This window comes from Pituophis catenifer, unplaced genomic scaffold (assembly GCF_029215685.1).
Source record: "Pituophis catenifer annectens isolate HBS135680 unplaced genomic scaffold, rPitCat1.0.hap2 SCAF_6, whole genome shotgun sequence".
Taxonomy (NCBI): Eukaryota; Metazoa; Chordata; class Lepidosauria; order Squamata; family Colubridae; genus Pituophis; species Pituophis catenifer.
Genome location: NW_027256886.1, coordinates 28335459 through 28358595, shown reverse-complemented (window position 1 = coordinate 28358595; position 23137 = coordinate 28335459). Strand labels below are relative to the sequence as shown.

At 36.4% G+C, this 23137-nt stretch overlaps 1 protein-coding gene across 1 annotated transcript in view; it reads right to left on the bottom strand.

Annotated features, from left to right (window-relative positions):
* LOC139318383 (5'-3' exoribonuclease 1-like) overlaps positions 1 to 23137 on the bottom strand; it is a 46219-nt gene that overhangs the window by 22981 nt on the left and 101 nt on the right. Inside the window, exons 2-12 of the mRNA XM_070945809.1 lie at positions 22782 to 22903; positions 20782 to 20901; positions 20178 to 20347; positions 19703 to 19823; positions 18784 to 18882; positions 17057 to 17160; positions 15175 to 15306; positions 10912 to 11074; positions 8986 to 9099; positions 7793 to 7891; positions 1098 to 1213 (exon numbers count right to left, since the gene is read on the bottom strand). Coding sequence (XP_070801910.1) covers positions 1098 to 1213; positions 7793 to 7891; positions 8986 to 9099; positions 10912 to 11074; positions 15175 to 15306; positions 17057 to 17160; positions 18784 to 18882; positions 19703 to 19823; positions 20178 to 20347; positions 20782 to 20901; positions 22782 to 22903 — 1360 coding nt within the window. The remainder of the gene's footprint in view (positions 1 to 1097; positions 1214 to 7792; positions 7892 to 8985; positions 9100 to 10911; positions 11075 to 15174; positions 15307 to 17056; positions 17161 to 18783; positions 18883 to 19702; positions 19824 to 20177; positions 20348 to 20781; positions 20902 to 22781; positions 22904 to 23137) is intronic.

Sequence of the window (23137 nt, the reverse complement as noted above, 5' to 3'; positions counted from 1 at the left end):
GTCCTAACAGGTCAAATAAGGAGGGTGTGCTCCAGGTCCACTCCTTAAATTTTATAATTTGGCAAAACCTAGGAGGCACACCTTCTGTGAAGTTGCACCTACCTGGCAGGACCGAAGGTATCAGAAACTGATGCTAAGGCATTCAGTATCCTCAGAGGTCTTGCCATAGGTTGCCTCTGGAAGTGAGTACTTTGATTCCTTACAGTTCCAAATGAAGCACTGTCTGTATATTTACTTGGAGACAACCTAGGAAGGCCCTGAAGAAGTTATGCTGAGCCTTCAAAAAGTCATAACAGCCTAAACGTTTCCAGGGGACACATCAATATTATTGGTATCACTGATCAGCTTCAACATGTAAAGTATGTTCTGCATTCATATCTCTAACTGCTTCTCTTCTTCCTGTTTCTATTCCTTTTTCCTGATAAATTATGCCAACAAGTATCCCATGTTTTGGAATACTTTTTTAAAAATGTACATACAAGAATAATTCCACATGGGGAAAAGAAAGACAGAAAATTGAACAAAGCACTTTATAAAAGAAGTACTGTTGGAAAAATAACTTTAACAATGCTTTACAGTGCTTTAAAAGGAATTTAAAAAACAACAATAAACATTCCTTTTTAGTAAAAAAAACCGAGATAATTGCATTTCAAACTCTTCTGGGTCGATTGGCCTTCTGATGAGCTTTAAAGAGCCAAAATACTCCCAATGAGTTCACTGGCTCACAAAAAGGGCAAAGAAAGATGTGTCTTTACATTAGTGATGCAAAAGTGCAGTGAGTTATGTTTTTGAAAAATAGTATTTGCGCACTTACGGTATTTCCTTATCATACTTCATAAAGGTATTCTTTCCTAATTTTAAACTAAAAACTGGGAACAACTAACCTAAAATTGTCTATTTTGACCCTGTGCAATCTAGTCTTCTCTCTGTACTAAATGCACAAATAAAGGCAGAAGGTCTAGTTCCATTATTTTTTCTCTGTTAAAACTGATTTTCAAAGCAAATAGGAAGAATCAGATTAATAGCATTTTAACCTGGGTTTAATTCAAATGTAATTAGATGTTTCACTGCAAAATCGTATTATATTCCAAACTTACTTTCTCCTGGCTCCTCTTCCAATAAAAATGCTTCCTGTAAATCTTGATACAAGATAGCTGCTCACTCCAAGGCGACTGGCCAATACATATGCAGGATTATATTTCACAGAATATTTCTAAAATATCAAACATTTATTTTTAATATTTGAGAACTATATTAACACATAGGAAAAAAATATGAAGCCTTTGGGAGACTACAGATTTGTTATGCAATACATCTCTATGGACAAGTCTTTACATAATCCATCATGAAGTGGATTTGTATCATCCTTCAATTCCCAGGCATATAGCAAATCTATACATTAGGCTTCAAGTAAGTAGTACATGTGTTTTCTGACATGATATGTAATAGGATAAGAAACTACTGAGGTTCATCGTGTACCATTTCTAATAGAAAAACAAAAAGAATAAAAATAATGAAATCAGCATTTGCTGAATAAAGAAAAGAGATACTATGAGAGTGATGGTGGGGTGTTAATATGTCAGGAAAAGTTGGCTGTTGGAAGAAAAGAAAAACAGGAAAAGGAAAAAAAATCTTTCTTTTTGATAGATTTACAAAGAAATAAAAAAGAAATGCACGTAGTCCTTGACTAACAGTGACCGTTCGAAGTTACAATGGGACTGAAAAAAGTGACTTATGACTGGTTTTCACACTTATGACCCATGGACAACATCCCATGGTCACATGATCAAAATTCAGAGGCTTGGCAACTGATTCATATTTTTGACGGTTGCAATATCCCAAGGTCATGTGATCACCTTTTGCGACCTTCTGACCAGCAAAGTCAATGGGGAAGCTTGATTCATTTAACAACCAGGTTACTAACTTAACAACTTCAGTTATTCACTTAACAACTGTGGCATGAAAAGTCGTAACATGGGACTTAAAAACTTAGCAACAGAAATTTTGGAATGAATTCTGGTCACCAATTGAGGACTACTTCTAACATAAAAGCATTATTATTAGATATTCCAAGGCAAGAAGAAGCATTTATTTTCCAGCAGAAAGATTAGCATAAGTGACGGCTATTTTCCCAGTTCTCAGCTAGGGTGCAATGCAATTTGGTTGCCACTTCTGAATATTGTAGTTTACAAACAGCAAACAGATTTTTTATTTATCCCAAAGTCATCAGGACAACAAAGAGCTGTAACAATAATATAATTGCATGATAAACTCACAGCCAAGCTAAATCAAAAGCATTTTGTTTGGAGCAATGAAATGAATTATTGGAATCATTGTTGAAATAATTTCTGATTAACAGAATAACGCAAAGATATTTTAATGAAAGCAAATGTAAACCAATATAGTCATAAAATATAGTCATAGAATGTTTCAGAAGTTTGATACTTTTTTCATCAGAATTCTTCTTCGTCAATAATATATACATATATACATATGCATATTCTTTCTAGCCAGGTTTTACCTACGTAAACTAAGTTGTTTTGCAGCTCTGGTTGTGTGAAATCTCATTCACAAGCTTCAGGGCTTTTTTTCTGTTGACAAACTGCAACTCTGTGTTGCTCTCTGGGAGACTCAGATAGCTATTTCTGCCTTATAAGGCTTCGTCGGTGAGCCACACCCACTTCTCGGATATTCCCCCTGTAAAGGTATAATGTGTCTTTTTCTTTTTCGTAGGCTTTTATGTGCATACACATTATACCTTTACAGGGGGAATATCCGAGAAGTGGGTGTGGCTCACCGACGAAGCCTTATAAGGCAGAAATAGCTATCTGAGTCTCCCAGAGAGCAACACAGAGTTGTAGTTTGTCAACAGAAAAAAAGCCCTGAAGCTTGTGAATGAGATTTCACACAACCAGAGCTGCAAAACAACTTAGTTTACGTAGGTAAAACCTGGCTAGAAAGAATATGCACATAAAAGCCTACGAAAAAGAAAAAGACATATATACATATATACATATATACATATATACATATATACATATATACATATGTGTGTGTGTGTGTGTGTGTGTGTGTGTGTGTGTGTGTGTGTGTACAGTTAATATTTCGGGTTTCTTCCCGTGTAATTGTGAACATATCCCTAAAAGGGTAGAAGCGACGTTTCGACAGAATCTCATCTGCCATCATCAGGCTTATGTGAAGGGTCTTTTGCTGTAACTGCCGTTACTATTTCAAATCTGGTGCTGGTAGTCTGGGATGGCTCCACCTTTTCATTCTGATTGGTTGGGAGTCTCAGTTTGTGTTTATTGGCTTGGCTTCGGGTGTATGGTCGGTTTTTCTCCACCAGGTGGCAGGGCTTCATCTTTGTGGCTGGCTGGAATGTGATTTGGCTGGAACTTTTGGCCATAGAGGCCTTTTGATTAACACTTGATCTATGTTTTATATTTTGTGTTAAGATTCGTCTATCTATGAGAGCAGGTTTCCATTTTTTATTTGAGATGTTACCGTTAAACTTGACAGAGAAAGATATTGAAGGATATCAGAAGAAATTGGATAAATTTTGCAATGGTGGGAAAAGACCTAGATTAGTGAAGAAAATGTGGTATCAAAATCAAAAGGAAGGTGGATTAGGAATCCCCAAACTACTCAATTATTATTGGGCTTATGCTATTCGGACTGTGGTAAAAATATTTAAAGGGGAAGATAGTCATTGGAGAGATTTAGAATTAAAGGACATCAAGAGATTTGGCTCAACATGGTTTTTAGATAAAGCAAAATCAAAATGTGTAATTAATAGCTATTGGTTAAAGGGACTGAGTAAAATTTGGAACAAATTTGTTAAAATTTTAATTCCAGATATAATTTTCTTAGGGAAGACAATTGAAAATTGGCCGATTAAAACTAATATAAGTCGTGATAGGGTAATGGAAGATGAAAATATACAAACTATAATAGATTGGTTAAAAACTTCAGAAAATGAAAGGAGGAAAAAAGAAATCATTGAAAAATTGGGTTTAGGCTGGTTTGAAAAAATACAGATAGAAAAATGGACTAAGAAGGTAAGGGACAATTGTTCGATAAGTAGAAGTAAAACTGAATTTGAATATTTAGTATTCCAAATTATGAAAGATGAAATTGGGCTAAAGGGACTCATTAGTAAGATATATAAGATTATAAATTTTGATGGAAAACCACAAAGGGTGATGAAGATGAATTGGGAAAAAAAACTTAATATTAAAATATCAGATTTAGATTGGAACGTGAATTGGAAGAGTAGAATTATGAAGACTTTATCTGTAAGAATTAAAGAGCATAATTATAAGGTTGTTTGGAAATGGTATTAGACTCCATTAAGATTGTCATTGATGGATAAAAAAATTAGTAAACAATGTTGGAGATGTGACATGGAATTAGGGACTTATGAACATATGTGGTACAAATGTGATAAAGTTAAAAAGTTTTGGCAACAATTGGAGGAAATGATATTTGAAATGATGGGGAAAGCAATAATATTGAGACCAGAAACTATATTACTGTTGATAATTAAGGAAATAGAACCAACAAAATATGAGAAAGAATTGATTAGAATTATGATTATAATGGGTAGAATTATAATAGCCAGATATTGGAAATTAGATGTGAATTTTAGAATAGAAGAATGGTATTGTGAAATGTGGAAATTAGCCTTAAATGATAAAATGACATGTGATATTAAAATTAGAAATGGTGACTATAAAGAAGATATTTTCTGGAAAATTTGGAAACCATTTGTGGACTATGCGCTGGGAAAATTGGATGCTTCAGTACCTGTACCCCGAGAACGTGGATTTTGGCGATCATGAGGATATATCCAAAGAACCAAATCTTCCTTTCTTATGTATAGCACAGGGTGAAATATTGTATATGTTGTTTGTAATGTTAGTAATTTAAAATATAAAATGAATAAAAAAATTAATATATATATATATATATATATATATATATATATATATATATATATATATAAAACATAGATCAAGTGTTAATCAAAAGGCCTCTAAGGCCAAAAGTTCCAGCCAAATCACATTCCAGCCAGCCACAAAGATGAAGCCCTGCCACCTGGTGGAGAAAAACCGACCATACACCCGAAGCCAAGCCAATAAACACAAACTGAGACTCCCAACCAATCAGAATGAAAAGGTGGAGCCATCCTAGACTACCAGCACCAGATTTGAAATAGTAACGGCAGTTACAGCAAAAGACCCTTCACATAAGCCTGATGATGGCAGATGAGATTCTGTCGAAACGTCGCTTCTACCCTTTTAGGGATATGTTCACAATTACACGGGAAGAAACCCGAAATATTAACTGAACACACATATATACCCGTGAAAACTTACATAGACAAATATATATATATATATATATATATATATATATATTTGTTTTCTCATTGATGTCATATCCCTCTTCACCCAAGTACCAATCAAAGAAGCCTTGACAGTTATCCAAAACAAATATAACCCCCCCAAGCACATCTTAGATCTGACCAACCACTGCCTATCCAACACATACTTCATCTATAATGGACAGAAATACAAACAAACAGAAGGAGCACCCATGGGATCACCCCTCTCACCTGTCATTGCCAACCTCTATATGGAATACTTTGAAACCCAAGCTCTAGAAAAATCCGATCACAAACCCAAACTCTGGCTCAGATATGTGGACGACACCTTCATAATCTGGCCACATGGGAAAGAAAAACTGGACAACTTCCTCACACACCTCAACAGCCTACACCCCAAAATACAGTTCACCATGGAAACAGAAGTGAACAACCAACTTCCCTTCCTGGATGTCTTAGTCTACAGAAAATCCAATGGCTCCCTAGGACACACTATATACCAGAAGAAAACACACACAAACCGCTATCTGCACGCACTCTCACACCACCACCCTGCCCAGATCAACTCTGTAGCCAAGACACTCATTTCCAGAACAAAACGCTTAGCTGACGAACAACACCTAAAAACCGAACTACACACCCTCACTAACGTACTCACATCCAATGGATTCCAAAGAAATAAGATCACCAACCTAATCCAAAAAGAAACCCCCACTAAAATCCAAGACAGAGAACAAGAAAACGGCAAGGCCCTCCTCCCATACATAAAAGGCACCACAGACAGAATAAGCAAAATCCTCCACAAACATAACATCAAGACAGCATTCTGCACAAACCGAAAAATATCCACCATCCTAAGGAACCCCAAAGACAAAATTGAGTTAGAAAATCAAGGAGTATATGAAATCCCATGCACCGCCTGCCCCACCACATACATCGGACAAACCAACAGACGAATAAGTGCACGCATAGAAGAACACAAGAACTCAGTCAGAAAAGAGGAACCAACTTCTTCCCTGGTCCAACACCTTAAAGCCACAGGACATGATATTGACTTTAAAAAGACCAGAACTATCGCCAAAACTGAACACTTTAACAACAGAATAATCAGAGAAGCCATTGAGATAGAAAAACGCCCACACAGCATGAACAAACGAGACGATACCTCCCGCCTACCAGCCATTTGGAAACCCGCCCTTATTGACAAACGAGTCCCTAACACGACGAATGACACCAGACCCACACTCACGAGTGCCACACCTGATGTCACCACCACACATCCACGCAGAAAGCAGACTCAAACCCACACTGATAATGAGCCACGACCAAGGACCAGAAGCCAGACCGCAGCTGCATCATTAGCCACTTTAAACCCCTCCAATCCATACATGAAGCAGACTGACACCCACCATGAAGAGCTCGCACGGCCACAAACACGAAGCCAAACAACAACAACGCAGCTCACCAGCTCAAATCCCCCTGCAACTCAGACTAAGCTGAGCACAACCAAGCCCCCACCCAAACAGAACACAACCCCAGCCAATCAGAGCACAGCCAAGCCCCTAACCAATCAGAACACACCTCCACCCAATCAGAACACAGCCAAGTTCCCACCCAATCAGCTCACACCTCCACTAGCAGTTAAAAGGAAGAGACAGCTGCGATCTCACATTGCTCCTGGAAGCACGAAGCCGAGAACACCAGCCTGAAGATGACGAATGAGACTTCGTCGAAACGTCGCCAAGACACTTCCAATTTTACGTGGGAGAAGACCCGAATAACCAAAGACCTACATATATATATATATATATATATATATATATATATATATATATATATATATATATATATATATATATAAGGCGATAGACATCACGATCTCCGGAACGTTTAAAAGTTTAAAAAAAATTTTTTGGTAGAATTATAGTTATATAATTCTAAATAACTGGTTGGTTGTTGAATATCGTATTCGCATAAGTGATTTTCTTTCTTTTTAAATAAAATATTATTAAACTTATCAGAGCATAAAATATAAATGAAAATCAAAACGAAAATAGTGGGAAAATGGGAAGAGAGAAGTGAAGGATGAAGGAGAAAAATAAATAATAAACATAATAATATGTATAGGTAATTTTCTAATCAAGTCAATAGAGGAACCTTTTAATTCTAAAATTGCAAAATGTTTCTTTAAAGAATATTTAAATAAAAAAGTTGTAAAACCAGTTCAAAATACTTTAGAACCTTTTAGATTGTGGTCTATGTATTCAAAAATATAAATGGAAAAGATTAAAGTAAAAGAACGTAATTGTTAATTATTTGAAATTTTTTCCATAGTGTTCTATTACTTCCTGAAGGATTAAGATGAACTCTGCAAGGGTATTCCACTGCTAGAGAAATAACACTTACATGCTGATTCTGTATTAAGATATCCAGCTGAGGTTCAATTGGAATGTTGAAAACAACACGGATTCTGCCATCTGAAATTACATCAGAGGAATCCTGAACCTAAAAGAAATAATTGATACACTCAGGTTCACAATGGAAAAAAAGTCTTCCAATATTTATAGTGATTACAGATAGCTTAACAACAATTCAAATTAACAGCCTCGGAAAGGATGTTTTATGGCCTGTAAAGCATTTCTGATCACTGTACGTACCCACCTCAGTCATGTGATTACATCTGCTTGTTTGACAACTTGTTTGCATTTACAACCAGTTGCAAGCACCTGTGATCATGTGACTGCCATTTGCAATCTTCTCTGCCAGTTTCCATAGAAAGTCGATGGGGTAGACAAAAGAAAAGATTGAAGATACTGCTGACTGACGAGAAGACCTTATCTTTGGGAACTGGATGAAAGAGCTTCCTACTGAAGGATTTTAGCTCCATGCCTGCTTGACACAGAGCTGCAATTCATAGTTCCTGCTTGCGTGGAACTGAAATCCTTTGCAACGGAGCTCTTTCAGCCAGTTCCAGAAATAGCAGAGAGCCAAAATCAAGCAGGATTTTCAGCCCAAATGGAAAGGCAGAAGTGTGGATGATTTGTAAGAGTGGGAAGGCTTAGTGCAGGCCACAGTCCCTTGCTGCTCAGGAGCTGAAAATCCTGCTTGGATTTCAGCAGGGAGGATTTTCAGCTCCTGAGCAGAGACACTAGTGCATAGTCTGCACCAGGCGTCCCCCACCCTTACACTCCTTATTTAAGACTCTGTCTGCCTACTTAATGACCCACAAGATCACTTAACAAGTGCAACCAGGAGTGCCAATATTATAGACATTAAGTGAAGCAATCATGTGATATCTCACTTAACCGCTTCACTTAACATCTGAAATTCCAGTCCTAATTGTGGTTATTCAGCACCTTTTCTGTGAAGAAAATAAGAGGTGGGAATATTATGTACATTGCTTGGAATTCTACAAAATGAAGACAGGACAGAAATATAATAAATAAATACATATTAAAAAGAGATGAAGACAAGTACAAAGTTATATATTCAACAGGCAGACAAATGATAACCCAAAACAACCTAGATAATAATTTGACCTAGTTCTGATAGTTTAAATTTATGAAATGAATCTGATGGAAGATTATTTTGAAACTCACTTCTCCTGTGCAGCCATAGTAAGGTGTTCCTAGCATGAAAACTGTGCATCCAAGAGGGAATAGGTCATCCAAAGTTTTTAATTTGGAGAAGTGGCAATCAAAAGTTTTTATATCCTGCCAAAAAAACCCAGAAAGATACATCACAATAAGAGAATTCACACTAACCACGTAATAATGCTTGCCAATGATCTATTTTAAAAGTTTTATTCTTCAGTGAAGATGAATAAATTTAGGACTTTCTGTTAAGCTACTAGCTTCAGATTTTATCACTTTTCAGTTGGATTCAGGTAAGAAATCTGAATTGCCCATTCCCAAACACAGAATTTATTTTGCTTCAATCATTCCATCAAAAATTTCTATCTGGGTTTAGATCTAGTTGTGTTACATAACCCACATTTGGATATATTCAGGCCATGGATAGATATCATGACATGGAGAATATAGTGGTTCAATCCCAAACACATTGTTTCTTGAAAGACTGGAGGTTTTTTGTTCTTGAGATTTCAAAGCAACCCCAAATTATGATATACTGTATTCCCTACATCCGTGATGGCGAATCTATGGCACGTGTGCCACAGATGGCATGCGGAGCCATATTAGTGGACACGCCAGCTCAGTTCTGGGGTGCATGCGTGCGCCGGCCAGCTGATTTTCGGGCCTTCTGGGCCCACCAGAAGTAGGGAAACAAGCTGTTTCCTGCCTCTGGAGGGCCTGGGGGGGGTGGGGGGGGAAGGCCCGTTTTTTTTTCTTACCTGGCTCCAGATCCTCTCTGTGTATCTGGGAATGGCGAAAACAGCCTTTCCCACTTCCTTGGAGGCCCTATGGAGGCTCAAAGGGCCCATTTCCCCACTCCCGGTGGGACAGGAAGTGACGTTTTTTCCTGTCCCCAGCCTCCACAGACTCCTAGAGAGGCTCCTACAGACTCCTAGAGAGGTTCTGGAGGCTGGGTACAGGAAAAAAACGTCACTTCCTGTCCCACCGGGAGTTGGGAAATGGGCTTTTTCAGCCTCCGTGGGGCCTCCAAGGGAGTGGGAAAGGCTGTTTTCGCCGTTCCCAGATACACAGAGAGGATCTGGAACCAGGTAAGAAAGAAAAACGGGCCTACCAGGCCATCATGTGCCAGGAGTGGGGGGGGGAGGGGGTTGCGCACACATGTGCGTGGGCATGCGCGACCCTCCCCCGTCCCCCCCCTCCTGGCACGCAATGGCAAAAAGGTTAGCCATCACTGCCCTACATCATGCTTCATGGCTATAATATAGTTCTTTCTATCAGAATGCTATACTTCATATACTTAAAATTTTCTCATTAATGCCATGATAGTTCCAAAAATTTCAATGCAGGTGGCAATGTGCTTTCCAACCAGAGGTGGCATCTTCCCACCACTATTTTTTTGTTCAGTCTTTCATTCTGTGGACATGAATACAAAGAATTCAAGAGTGGCATGCACATTCTTTACTGCCATCTTGGCGTTCTTTATAACCTGAAGTATTGTATGCCTTGCTCGTGAGATATTCTTTTATTAGATTGCTATTCTTGGGAATAATAACAATTGTGTTGCATTTTCTCTATTTGTAAACTATCTTCCGGAACATGGATTGATCACATAGGTAATTTACAGCTGGATTACAAAGAGTTATACAGGGTTCATATACCTTCTCTCCCTACAGTACTGAAGAATGTTGTTATCTGAGCATATTTCTCACTGGATACAGCACTCATACAGGATTGTAGAGCATAAATGAAGGCCTCTGCATCTAGATTTATGTGTCTAGGTACATGTCTATGTAAATATAAACATGCATACATTTCTAACAAATTAAGAATTTAAACATAAAAAATATTTTAAATTTCAACTGTGCTAATATGGATTCTTTGAATTAATAGATATATAAATAAGTATAACAATAACAAATGTGAAAAGATTACCTTGACAATTGTCTGGTATGCAAAAGGTAGATTTTGCTTGGACCACTGCTTTTCAAAATACACTTCACCATTTTGATTTAACTGATATCTACTCCCAGTTAGTAATTGTGCATAGACAATTATAGATGTTTCGTTTATAATTACTCCTTTTCTTCTTTGGTAGCTAATTAAAAAAATCAAATTTTATATAGTAAATTAGAATTTGCATTTTAAAGAAATTATACTTTAATAAGAAAAAAAGAAAAATTAATAATCATTTTGGGGGTGGGAAAGTCAAACAAATAATAATAAAATCCATTAATTTAAACCTATCACTTTTTCCAAAAATTTGCAAGGGTATGCTGGATTCTTAAATTAGAAAAAAAGTAATAAGATTATTAGTAGCCCTTTTCTAATAAACATTAGTAGTTGTACATGTTATGGAAACTAGCAGAAAGATTCTGTAGAGATAATACCCATGAAGCCTTAAGGTCTGACAGGGACATAAGGAAACTTCACTCATCTTTTTCCAATCCAATTTCCCATAATATATATCCAGTATATAGTTTGACTAAATAAGGGGAGGGTATATAGCTATGTTTTTTGCCAATCTGAAGCCAGTCTGCTTCACCCAAACTGTGGCATCCTGACCTGTAAATAAGTTTTTCACGAGGACATTGAGATGTTCTGGAATTCTAATTTTTTTTTAGCATAATCTACTGCTTGATATAATTGACATAACTGAAGCCCTTTCTATAATCAATGAATCATATATTGAGTTATATTTGGTGTTATTTTGGTTTCTGAATTATCCAGCATCAATCACCAATAATGTACCATGTTCTTTGGCCTTTTATAAAGGCATTTTGAACATTTGGCATCTTTTTCCAAATGTGTTGTGCTCTAATTTGCATTGGACGATCTTAAGCATTATTTTGCTAGCATGTAAAATTAAAGATACTGAACACTTCCTTATGTCTCCTCCCTTTCTCTCTCTCTATCTCTTTTGGTACTGGAATCTAAATTGATCTCTTTCAATCTATTGACCACCTTATAGTTCACCAGATTTGCTGGCACAGCGTGGTTAGAAAACATGAGTAATTCTTCTTTTGTTGCCATATTTCAGTGAAAATTCTGAGGAATTTTTGGAAACAAAATGATGCTGGAGATAAGGTTGTCTGCTTTATAATATGTCATCCTCCTAATTTAAATAAATTAATTCTAGTGCAATAGGATAGAATCGGGGCACACTGACCTCTATGGCCAGTAGGTTATACTAATCTGAGATCTTGTATTTCTAAAATTTTCTCCTTCCCCTCTCTAAAGTACTCATATAGTATACATAATTCTTTTCTTTACCCTTAGATTCTTCCACACAGTTAAATAGCTATAGCCAGTGGTGGGATTCAATTTTTTTAACAACAGGTTCTGTGGGCGTGGCTTAGTTGGGGGTGTGGCTTGGCAATCATCTGACTGGGTGGGCGTGGCTAGCTGGTCATGTGACTGTGTAGGCGTGGCTAGCTGGTCATGTGACCGGGTGGGCGTGGCTATGTGCATAGGGACTACTCAGAGGGCTGAAAAAAGTCATTTCTGACTGATCCTCACACTTTTGACCGGTCCTCACACTTATGACCATCCTCACATTTATGCCCGTGCAGCATTCTTAACAACCGTGTCAGTCATTTCACCACTACTTCTCTTCACCACGGTGACAAGATAGGGCGCAAAACGTAAAATGTGAGGAAAGTCATAAGTTCAAAGACTGGTCAAAAGTGCGAGGACCGGGCAAAAATAACTTTTTCAGCCCTCTGAGTAGTCCATTTACTATCGGTTCTGTGGGTAATGTGACTGGGTGGGCATGGCCAATTTTTTTTTTAACTTTTACTTTTAAAAGCATTTTTTCTACAACCTTAAGAGGTTGCAGAAAACTATGCTTTTAGAAGCTTCTGACAATCAGGCAAATCTGCTGGGATCGCCAGAAGCTTTTAAAGGGATTTTTTTTCCTACAACCTCCTCGGCTGAGGTTGCAGGAAAACATGCTTTTAGAAGCTTCTGACGATCACACAAATCTGCTGGGATCGCCAGAAGCTTTTAAGGTGATTTTTTTTCCTACAACCTCTTCAAAAAATCCCTTTAAAAACCTCTGACAATCTAAGCTGAGTTGCCTGATCCTCAGAAGTTTCTAAGAGCATGTTTTTTCTGCAACCTCTTCAAGCTTCTGCCTTTTCAAGGTAAGAAAGGGCGAGGGTGGGGGGGACACATGTGTGGCAGTGAGATATTCCACAGCTCAAACCTCCCCCCACCAGAAACCTTGGAAGGTCCTGTCTCTAAACTCTAATTTTGTGCTCAATTGTGGTCATAAGTCAAGGACTATGTCTGCCTTCCTCCGCATGGCAGCCTTGTCCTAGTAAACTCCTTTTCCTTTCTGGCAATTTTCCTCTCTGTTGGAGGCACCAAAACAATCTAGACGATATAAGGTTTCCTGCTGGAGCAGGGGATTGGACTAGATGGCCTCCAAGGTCCCTTCCAACCCTAGATTGCTATCCTGTTTCAAAGCATCTTCTGAAACCACGTCTAGTGCCATGGTTTGTGGTCCTTCCTTCCTGCCTTTCTCTTCTTTCTTTCTTTCTTTCTTTCTTTCTTTCTTTCTTTCTTTCTTTCTTTCTTTCTTTCTTTCTTTCTTTCTTCTTTCTTTCTTTCTTTCTCTCTCTCTCTCTCTCTCCCTTCCTTCCTTTCTTCCCTCCTTCCTTCCTTCTTCTCTCTTTTCTCTCTCTCTCTTCCTCCCTCCTTTCCTTTCCTCCTTAAATGCCAGCAAAACCCACTACTTTGCTCCTAAAATGGTCTAGGGCAGAGGTCCCCAATCTTGCCAACTTTTAGACTTGTGGACTTCAACTCCCAGAAATCCTCAGCCAGCAAAACAAAGCAAAGCAAAGCAAAGCTGGCTGAGGAACTCTGGGAGTTGAAGTCCACAAATCTTAAAGTTGCCAAGGTTGGAGACCTGCCCTAGGAAAACAATCCACATTGCTAAAACAAACAAACAACCCACATTGCATCTGTTTTAGGGGAGGAGGTTCAATTCATTGCCCAGTTGGAAGACTGAAATGAAATGCTCCAAGCTGACAACATTGCTTCTAATGACATTCGGCTCCAGATCAGATCGGGCTTTTTTTTTTTTTTTTTTGCATGAAAGAGGAACACAGCGAAACAAAAAGCCTCCAGCCTCCAATGTGAAGCAAATTAAAGCCTCTTTCTCTCCCCCCTCCCCCTGCTTCCATTTTACCTTTGTTTAATGCTCTGGAAGTTTTTTTTCTCCCAGGCAAGCAGCAAGCTGCTTTCTCTACCCTGCTCTCTTGCGTCCGGAGCCCCACGTGGATCCCAGGCAGCGGAACTCAGGCTAGGGAAGGGGTGGGCAATTGTGGCTCTTTTACAACCTGTGGACTTCAACTCCCAGAATTCCTGAGACAGCCAAGCTGTATCAGGAATTCTGGAAGTTGAAGTCCACAGGTTGTAAAAGAGCCACAATTGCCTACCCCTGGCTAGGGTAGGCTGGCGCCGCGCGGATGGGAGGCGGGGCAAGGGGCGGGCGAGCCAGCAATTTAACAAACGGTTCGGTGTGCTGCGGGGCCAATAAATTACAAAAAAACACCGAACCGTTTGTTAAATTGCTGGCTCGCTCGCCCCATTTATTGGCAATAAATAGTGCGGAGGGGCGGGGCAAGGGGCGGGGCGAGCCAGCAATTTAACAAAGGGTTCGGCCGAACCCCCTAGAACCCCCAGAATCCCACCACTGGCTATGGCCCTATTTAAATGTTGCCTATATATGTATTTTTATTTTTTTAATAAACTATAATTGAGTAAACTATAATTAAAATGCTATTACATATTTTAAAGAAGTCAGCTTATCACTTAGCAATTCCAAAGATACGTTATGCTCATTTGTATGGATACTGTATCAGAAAATGACCTCTAAAATGTTTACTGTAATCACTGCCTTTAGTGGCATTTACTATATACCATATTCACCAAAGCTACTAAATGCCAAAAATATATCTGATCATGTCTAAGATATTGTTAATCATCCAGGTCATGAATGAGGTGCTTTCAAAAGGCAACTGGACTTTTTTTCTTTGAAAATGTTTTGCTTCTCATCCAAGCTTCTTAAGTTCTGATCTAGTCTATAGCTGACCATGCATTTCTAAATGAGTCATTTCCACAAAGCAACCTGCACACTCTTAATTTTGCTATAAAGTCTCCAATCAAACTATAAATCAGGTACAAACTTACTGTTCTGAAATTCCCTGGATTTCTTTTATCCATACATTATTTTCCTTTTCTCCAACAAATGTTACTTTAGTTGGTGGCACAGCATTTCCCCTATAAACTTTTTGGGGTCCAGGACGCTCCTCCAAGTAAAACCTTAAATAAAAGCATGCAGTTATTTTAAAATAATACATTTTAAACTTTCATCTCAGTTTTAACATCATTACACAAGTTTAAGTATCTTGAATTCAGTCAATATTGATGGAATTGTTGTGTTCTTTACATTTGTTTTCCTGGAGAGCTTTCATTAGTAATATCATTAATGCATGGGAGAGTTGTTTATATATAGAAGCTTGCCTTTCTAGTCCTGACTGGGGTGTGATTTTTTTCCTTGATAATTCCTTAATTAGGGTATTGGTTCTTCCCTAATTGTTTATCTGGTATGGTTTTCTTCTTATCTGAGCACTGCATACAAGGTAGGATCAGTTCTGCCTTTTTCCTTTCATTATTGGCATTTGGTTATGTCTTTTGAATTGTATATAGATGGAATTTATGCATCTCTTGATAGCTAATTAGTGTGATTGCTCCTGGTTGTTTTATGATGTTACAACTGCCCACAAAAGGAGTTACATAAGAACTTACATACTGCAAACAACACATTCAGTAAGCCAGAATTCCAGCAAGAGGAAAAAGACTACACGTACAATATCTTCCAATAAGTACACGTACCATTTTGTTAAAAAGTTCCTAGATAATTATCTATCACATCACAACCTATCAAAAGGATAATTGCCATACACCAAATATTTCTGAGACACCCAACAGACCACCACAAATACTTGACATTCCTCCAAAACATAAACCAACAAAATATCTCCAAAATATCTTAAGCAAAGTCCCACTAACCAAAGAAGAAAAAGGACTCATCAACATATGTTGTAAAGACTAAAACAGCAATTATATAATTATAAGACAAACCGGAAGAGCCCTGGCAGAATACATTCTTAACATCACCTGGTAGTTAGAAAACATGATGAAAGTTTCTAAATCTGTCAACATTTAGATAAATTCAAAGACAATTTTAAGTTGGAAACTGTTGAAATTTTAGGTCAAGCCAAACCAAGAAAGCTAGGAAATTCCTGAAATCTTGACATTCTAAAAAAATAATCAAATAATCAGAAGTCAGAATGGAAAGAAACAGCTCATGGCACATTCCCTTTATAACCAGCACCCATATAAGCAGGAAATTGCCCTCAATAAACAATCAGGAAAGAAACAATATCCTAATCAAATAACTATTAAGTAAGAAACCACATCCCAACCAAGACAAGAACAAGCTACTATATATAAGAATCAGCAAACATCACTTTTCATACACTGATGATACCTAGTTTGTGGTAATGAAATGTCTGCAGGAAAGCAACCCAAGTTCAGAAAGCAATAAGAACCTAGCAGTTTAACCAACCCTATTACATATTTTATTAATTAATTATATTTTTATCCCACCTTTATGAGTAACTCAAAGCAGTGAACATTCATAATACTCCTTCCCCTCTTTTTCCCCACTTTCTCCCTGTGAGAAGAGTTGAGCTGAGAGGAAGTTACTCAGCTGGCTTTCATGCGTAAAGTGGGATTAAAACTCAGTCTCTGGTTTCTAGGCCAGTATCTTAACAAATATATTATTTGTCAATGTCCTTAAGGTACTAGGTGAAACTGAAATTAATTTGCTAGTAACACAAATTGAAAGTAAAAACACATTCTTGGAGCTTCTTACATTTTTGTTTTAACATGGTTTTTTTTTAAAAAAAAATTATAAACTTTTGTTTCAACATCTATCTTCTGAAGTTTAGCCTTAAAAGATACATATATAGACCTAAATAATAACTCTTCCAAATTAGTCTCTTACTTAGTGTCACCATCAGATACAGCAACAGCTCTGGCTTCCTCAAGATGTGGCCAGTTAACAAAGATTGATTTCCCAAGTATCAAACTGGCTACTTTTTCTATATCCTACAGGAGAAAAATAATTATTTAGTGCAGCAAAAAAAAAATTCCATCCCTACATTTGTATATTAGGTTACATAAACCTTTTTTTAAAAAAATAAAATGGCTACAAGTAGTCTTCACATAACAACTTTCTTTTTAGCTCGTTTGATGTTATGATGATGCTGAAAAAGCAATTTTACAATCAGCCCTCACTCTTATGAACATCACAGCATCATGTGATCAAAATTCATGTGTTTTTCAACTGGCAGGAATTTATGACCATGGCAGCAGCCCATATGTGATTGCCATTTACATGCTTCACAGCTGGCTTCCAACAAGCAGAGTTAAAGGAGAAGCCAGCAATAAAGTTGCAAGTTATGGTTATATTATGTCTTGCTTAACAAGTGCAAAGGAAGTGGTGTCATAAGTCTGGTGCAGTCATATGATGTCTCACTTAATGACCATGTTGCTTAACAATGGAGTTTCCAATCACAGTTCTGGTTGTTAAGTAAGGACTACCTGTAATTAAATTTAATAATTAAAGCTACATTTTGTTCTAGTTTGATTCTGTTTATAATTATTTATGTATAACAATTCATAAATACATGTATTTAATATACTTGATGCATATTCTATTTTTATATGATTTAGATTTGTCAGTGAAACTTTGGTGATATGCCTTATTTTAAACATTCGTAGCAAGATTGTCACAACATTAGGCCCTTTTGAACTATTATGCAGATCAACAGGCAAACACACCAGATTTTAGATGTAGAAATAATAGCACTAACAACCTCAGATCTACAGGTGTGTTGGCTAATTTTATGACCACTTTCTTTCTTTTGTGAAGCTTATTCCCAGGTCTGCCAAGATGAACATAGCCTCTGCATTCTTTTCACATCAAATATAGATTTAAGTCAGCAAATTAGTGCTGCAAGTAAAAATGTGGACGTTCTTTTGGTGACAAGACGATGTCCAAAACTTAGCATTTCCTACACAATGGAATCATAGTTCAACATTTAGAACAAGCATTAAAATAGCATATTACTATATCCTTTCAAGTTATCACCAGTACATGTAGTGGAAACACAAGAATTCTCTTCAAAAAAGAACAAACTAAGTTAATACTAGTTTCTAAGATCAACTCAATTATAAATAAATCAACAGTCAAGGAAATCAATACTCAGATAAGTGTTTTTAATTATTTGTATTCTGTACTCCATATAGCTTCTAGCCAGATTCTTTTAGTCACAAACTTCTTCCCAAATTTTGCCCACAATATTATCACTATACTATTTTCAAAATGAAGTTATCAATCCCCAATGGCATATACTTTTGACTTAAATTCAATAATATGTCCATTAACCTCAGAATTTACTTTACATATGGTAGAACTGTGGACAGGTAATGATGATTTGTGTTCCTCAATTGAAGTATTATCATATCAGACTCTCAGAAAGGTTTTAATTACTATAGTTTTCGAACCAGTTGTTTAAGTGATGCATTAATAATGTTTATTAAATTAAATTAATTTACTATTAATGTGGTGTAATACAGATAACATAAAACTCTCAGGCTGCACGCTGAAATCCAAACTACAAAGAGTATTATTTCTACAAAATAAGTTTGAGAAAACTAAATACTTACCAACTCCTCTGAGTCTTCTGCAGCTATAATTTCCAGCAACATATTTTCTCCATGACTGCTTTGCTGAAATACTTGCACTCCACTTTTTTTCAGACCAAACTAGGACAAAGGAAGAAAGACGTTATTTACCCAGAAAGAAGATAATAGGAACAAAAACAAAATCCTGGGAAATATCATAATAATGCTAGGGATCCCAACTCCTTAAAATTCCTCTGCTGCATGTGACATGCTTATATATTCACATATATGCATGTGCATATTACACAAATACACAAAATATAGGTTATGCTCACAAACACAAAGAATATATAGTTCTGATGTATATATTCATATGTACCAAAACTACACTTCAGTCAGTCTCTCACTAATAGTAAGGTCCATGACTAAAATAATTAAAATGAAGTTATACTTAGTTCAAGCTACCAGTAAGTAAACAAGCCAACTGAACCCATATATCCGTTTCAAATCCATTCAAGCTACCCTCACACCCAGAAACATAGTACACCTACATACATTCTCTTTTTCTTTTCAACAGAAATAGCAAAAAAAGAAGAATTAAGATGGGCTTTTGAGAAAAGAAAAAACAAATTTGGATGGAGAGGAAGTAAGAGGAAATAGAAATGGGCAGAGCTAGAGAGAAGAGAGCCACTCGGTTTGACATTAGAAAAAGGATACATATCACCAAACAAGTAGCCTTACAAAGTTAAAACTAAGCTTCAAAAGCATATCTTTTTTGCAACAGCACTATTAGTCCTTCGTAATAATCGATCACTAAAGAGTTTCTGCTATTCATAACCCTCCCTCCCATTCATAAATGTAATCAAACAGAGCAAAAATAGTATTCTTGCATATACAATTAATGTCAGCCATTAGGTTTCCTACATTAAAAAACAAACTACAACAAAAACTTGCATTTTACCTTGTGATTAATGTGTTTTAGAGTAGGAAAGCCACAAAAATATAACTTCTCAGTATCTAATTGAGTTATTTTATTATCAGCTATATCCACATGCCAAGCATCCATAGACACAGCTTCACACCTACATAAAAGAAAGAAAGAAAATAAATTAAACCATTAATCAGCATTAAAGGCAGATCATGAAGACATTGATGTTTTGAGGGTGGGGTAATAACTTTGAACACAAGTATGCAAAATAATAATGTTGAAGCCAAATACTTTCTATACAGCTATGGGTAGTTCTCAATATAACCACGATTGAGCCCAAAATTTCAGTTGCTAAGAAAAAGTAGCAATGTAAAAAAAAAAGCAATACTTCATTTATATAATTTCTTAGATTAATATTCTGTGTTTCCTTCAGAGGTTCAGGGTGGTGCATTTATCCCTCCACTTTTAATTTATTCTTTTCATTGATAACAAAATTCTATAGACTTACCTCGTATGACACTTTTCTATGGAAAGGAACTTTTCTGGCCATGGTGATAAATATCGGAATTCTTTATCTCTATCATATAAGCACATTAGGCATTCACTGTGTCTATTTCTTTGCTTTTCTTCTGCTTTCAATAATTTGTTGCCTGGTGCCATGGCTTCTAATAATCGTTTCTAAAAATAAAAGACATAATTTTGTAGTCATGTAGAAATCATATACTTTTAGAATCTTATGAAAACATGTTAAAAATACTGGATTGAGTCAGGTTTGCTTATAAATCAATGGAACAAGTTACTACAAGGTCACATGCCAGGTATCTACTAACTATGCTAATTTAAATTTATGCTAATTTGACCTGCTGAAATGTATGACTATTAAATTAAAATAATTGTCCCTTGTGATATTAGTGACATTCATTCTGGTACAGACTGCCTATTCCATACACAGTTGAGTTAAATTGGTATTGAACAGGAAAATACCAAATAAGAATCATACTTAGGAGATGTATAGGAACAAACAGGACACATGTTTTTATTATCTTTTAAATTGGTCAAATATATGATAAATACTGTAATAATACTAATAATAAAAATGATAAAGGTCTCACCTCATCAATAAATGGGATTAAAACTACAGCTTCCCACTCTTGTTGCTTTCCATTTAAATCAGTTTTAAATTCTGTTGGATAATATTCAATAATGGGAGACTCTTCACTAGTCATTAAATGCTGAGAGGAAAGAAAAATTCATATTATTTAAACATTATATTAAACAAGATGACTAATATAAAAATTAAATGTATATGGCAGAAATGGCAAACAAATCAAAGTATGGATCAATTATGTAATAATAGTACTGAACTAATATATCTATATATAATAATATGAAAAAGTAAGTATATCTCATTGAAACTTTTTACTTTTTCAACATGTTTCAATATGTAGATATTAGATCTTCATTTCATCAATATTATATTTCATCATTTATTATATTTATAATATAATAAATATCACACATCATTTATATTTTGTACTTCATTCGGTAATTTAAATAAACTTAAATGCAAATTTTGCATGTGGACAAAGCAAAAATACCTCTACATTTATCACAATGCCAAATACAATGCAAATTAATTAGATCAGATGCAAATGAACAGAGTCTTAGTAAAGAAGGTCTGGAAAGAACATGTCTTATTTAAACATCAGACATTTAGTTTGATTTGCTCTTTTTCGAAGTGTGTGGTATCACCATGCTTATATCAAAAGAAATCTCTGAGATCTTGAAAAAGGTTACAGATACCTATGAATCTGGAAGGGCATTTTAAAAGACTGCCAAACAAGTAAACATTAACCATTCCACTGTCTAGAATGGTTCCACTTGTTTCATCTACAAGTGAAAAGATTTCAAACAAATGCCAACTTGCCCAGACTGTCCCAGACAAAAAATAGAATGCAACATGCTGAAACAACATGCTAATAATTCCAGAAATTGATTCATGACCTAGAGGTAGCTCTCATCACCACTGATGTCAAACGTTATGAGTCTACCACTAAAAAGAAGCTAGATAAATTAGATCTACATGGGAGGTGTGCCAGAAGGAAATCTTTGCTGACCTGAAAGAAAATCAGGGCAAGACTAAAATCTGCTCATGAACATTTAGGGAAAAAAGTGGGATTTCTGGAACAATGTGCCCTGGACAAACAAAGCAGAAATGGAATTATTTGGCCATAGTACCCACTTTATACAGCAGTCAAACTCAAGGTTGGATCCGGCCTGCGGGGTGCTTAGATCCGGCCCACGGGGCTGCCCTGGAAACGTGGTGCCTCTGCCAGAGAAAACAGAGCTTGGGAGGGCCATTTGCAGCTCTCCCGGGCTCCGTTTTTGGCTGCTTTCAGCTCCCTCATGAGATCCATTTTTGCCGGCAGAGCGCTGCTAGCAAAAGAAACTACTAGTAAAAGTGGCATTTGATCACACGAGTGACATCGAGCTGCCTTCCCCCAAGGTCAAACACAACCCTGATGTGGCCCTCAATGAAATTGAATTTGATACCCCTGAAATACAGTACTTCACCAGAAGAACATACTACCAATTGAGGTGGAAATATTATGGTTTGGGGCCGTTTTGTTACATCAGACGAGTTTACCATAATAAAATCCACTATGAATTCTTCATTGTATTGGAGCGTGTATTGAGGAGAATATGAAATCATCTGTCAGAAAACCAAGACTCAACTGAAAAGGAACCTTGCAAAATCACATTGATCTTAAACATTTGAGTAAATCCACCAAGGAAAGTTTGGAAAACAAAGAGAAATGGGCTGTAGGGGGGAGGTGTACTTGCTTATTCCAGATGCAAAATTTGCATTTATGCTTATTTAAATTACATAACGAAATACAAATATAAATGTTACACGGTATTTGTTATATAACTTTTTATCCATCAATATTGTTAAAATAAAGTTCAAATAACTGCATGTTGAAATATTCCAAACAAAGTCAAACATTTCAAAAGGATATTTACTTTTCATATGAGCATAATGTGAATGAATTAAAATTCTCCTTATACATACCAATACAAATGCACACTTTATCAAAATATTGCAACCTACCTGGTAACATTTCGGTAATAAATCCTTGCTAGCTGCAGGAAGTACTGCAAGAAGTTGTTCAAATGGCATAAATGGTTTTCCTAAATCTAAATGAATCTTCAGTTCACCGATATTGCAAATATCTGAGAGATAAGGTGCATAATGGAAAGGGTAGTACCTAGAAGGAAGTAATGTATTATTTCAGTTCTTTAAAGTGCATAGATGTATGAAAATCATTATCTTGAGCTTATTCAATTAAAAAGCTGAAGGTAGGAAAAAGACATCTGAAATAACATGTCATTTGAGTGATAATTCAAGTAACATAATACTGAGAGTAAGATACAGGTTGAGAAAGAACTAGAAGGGGTTGGCTTTCT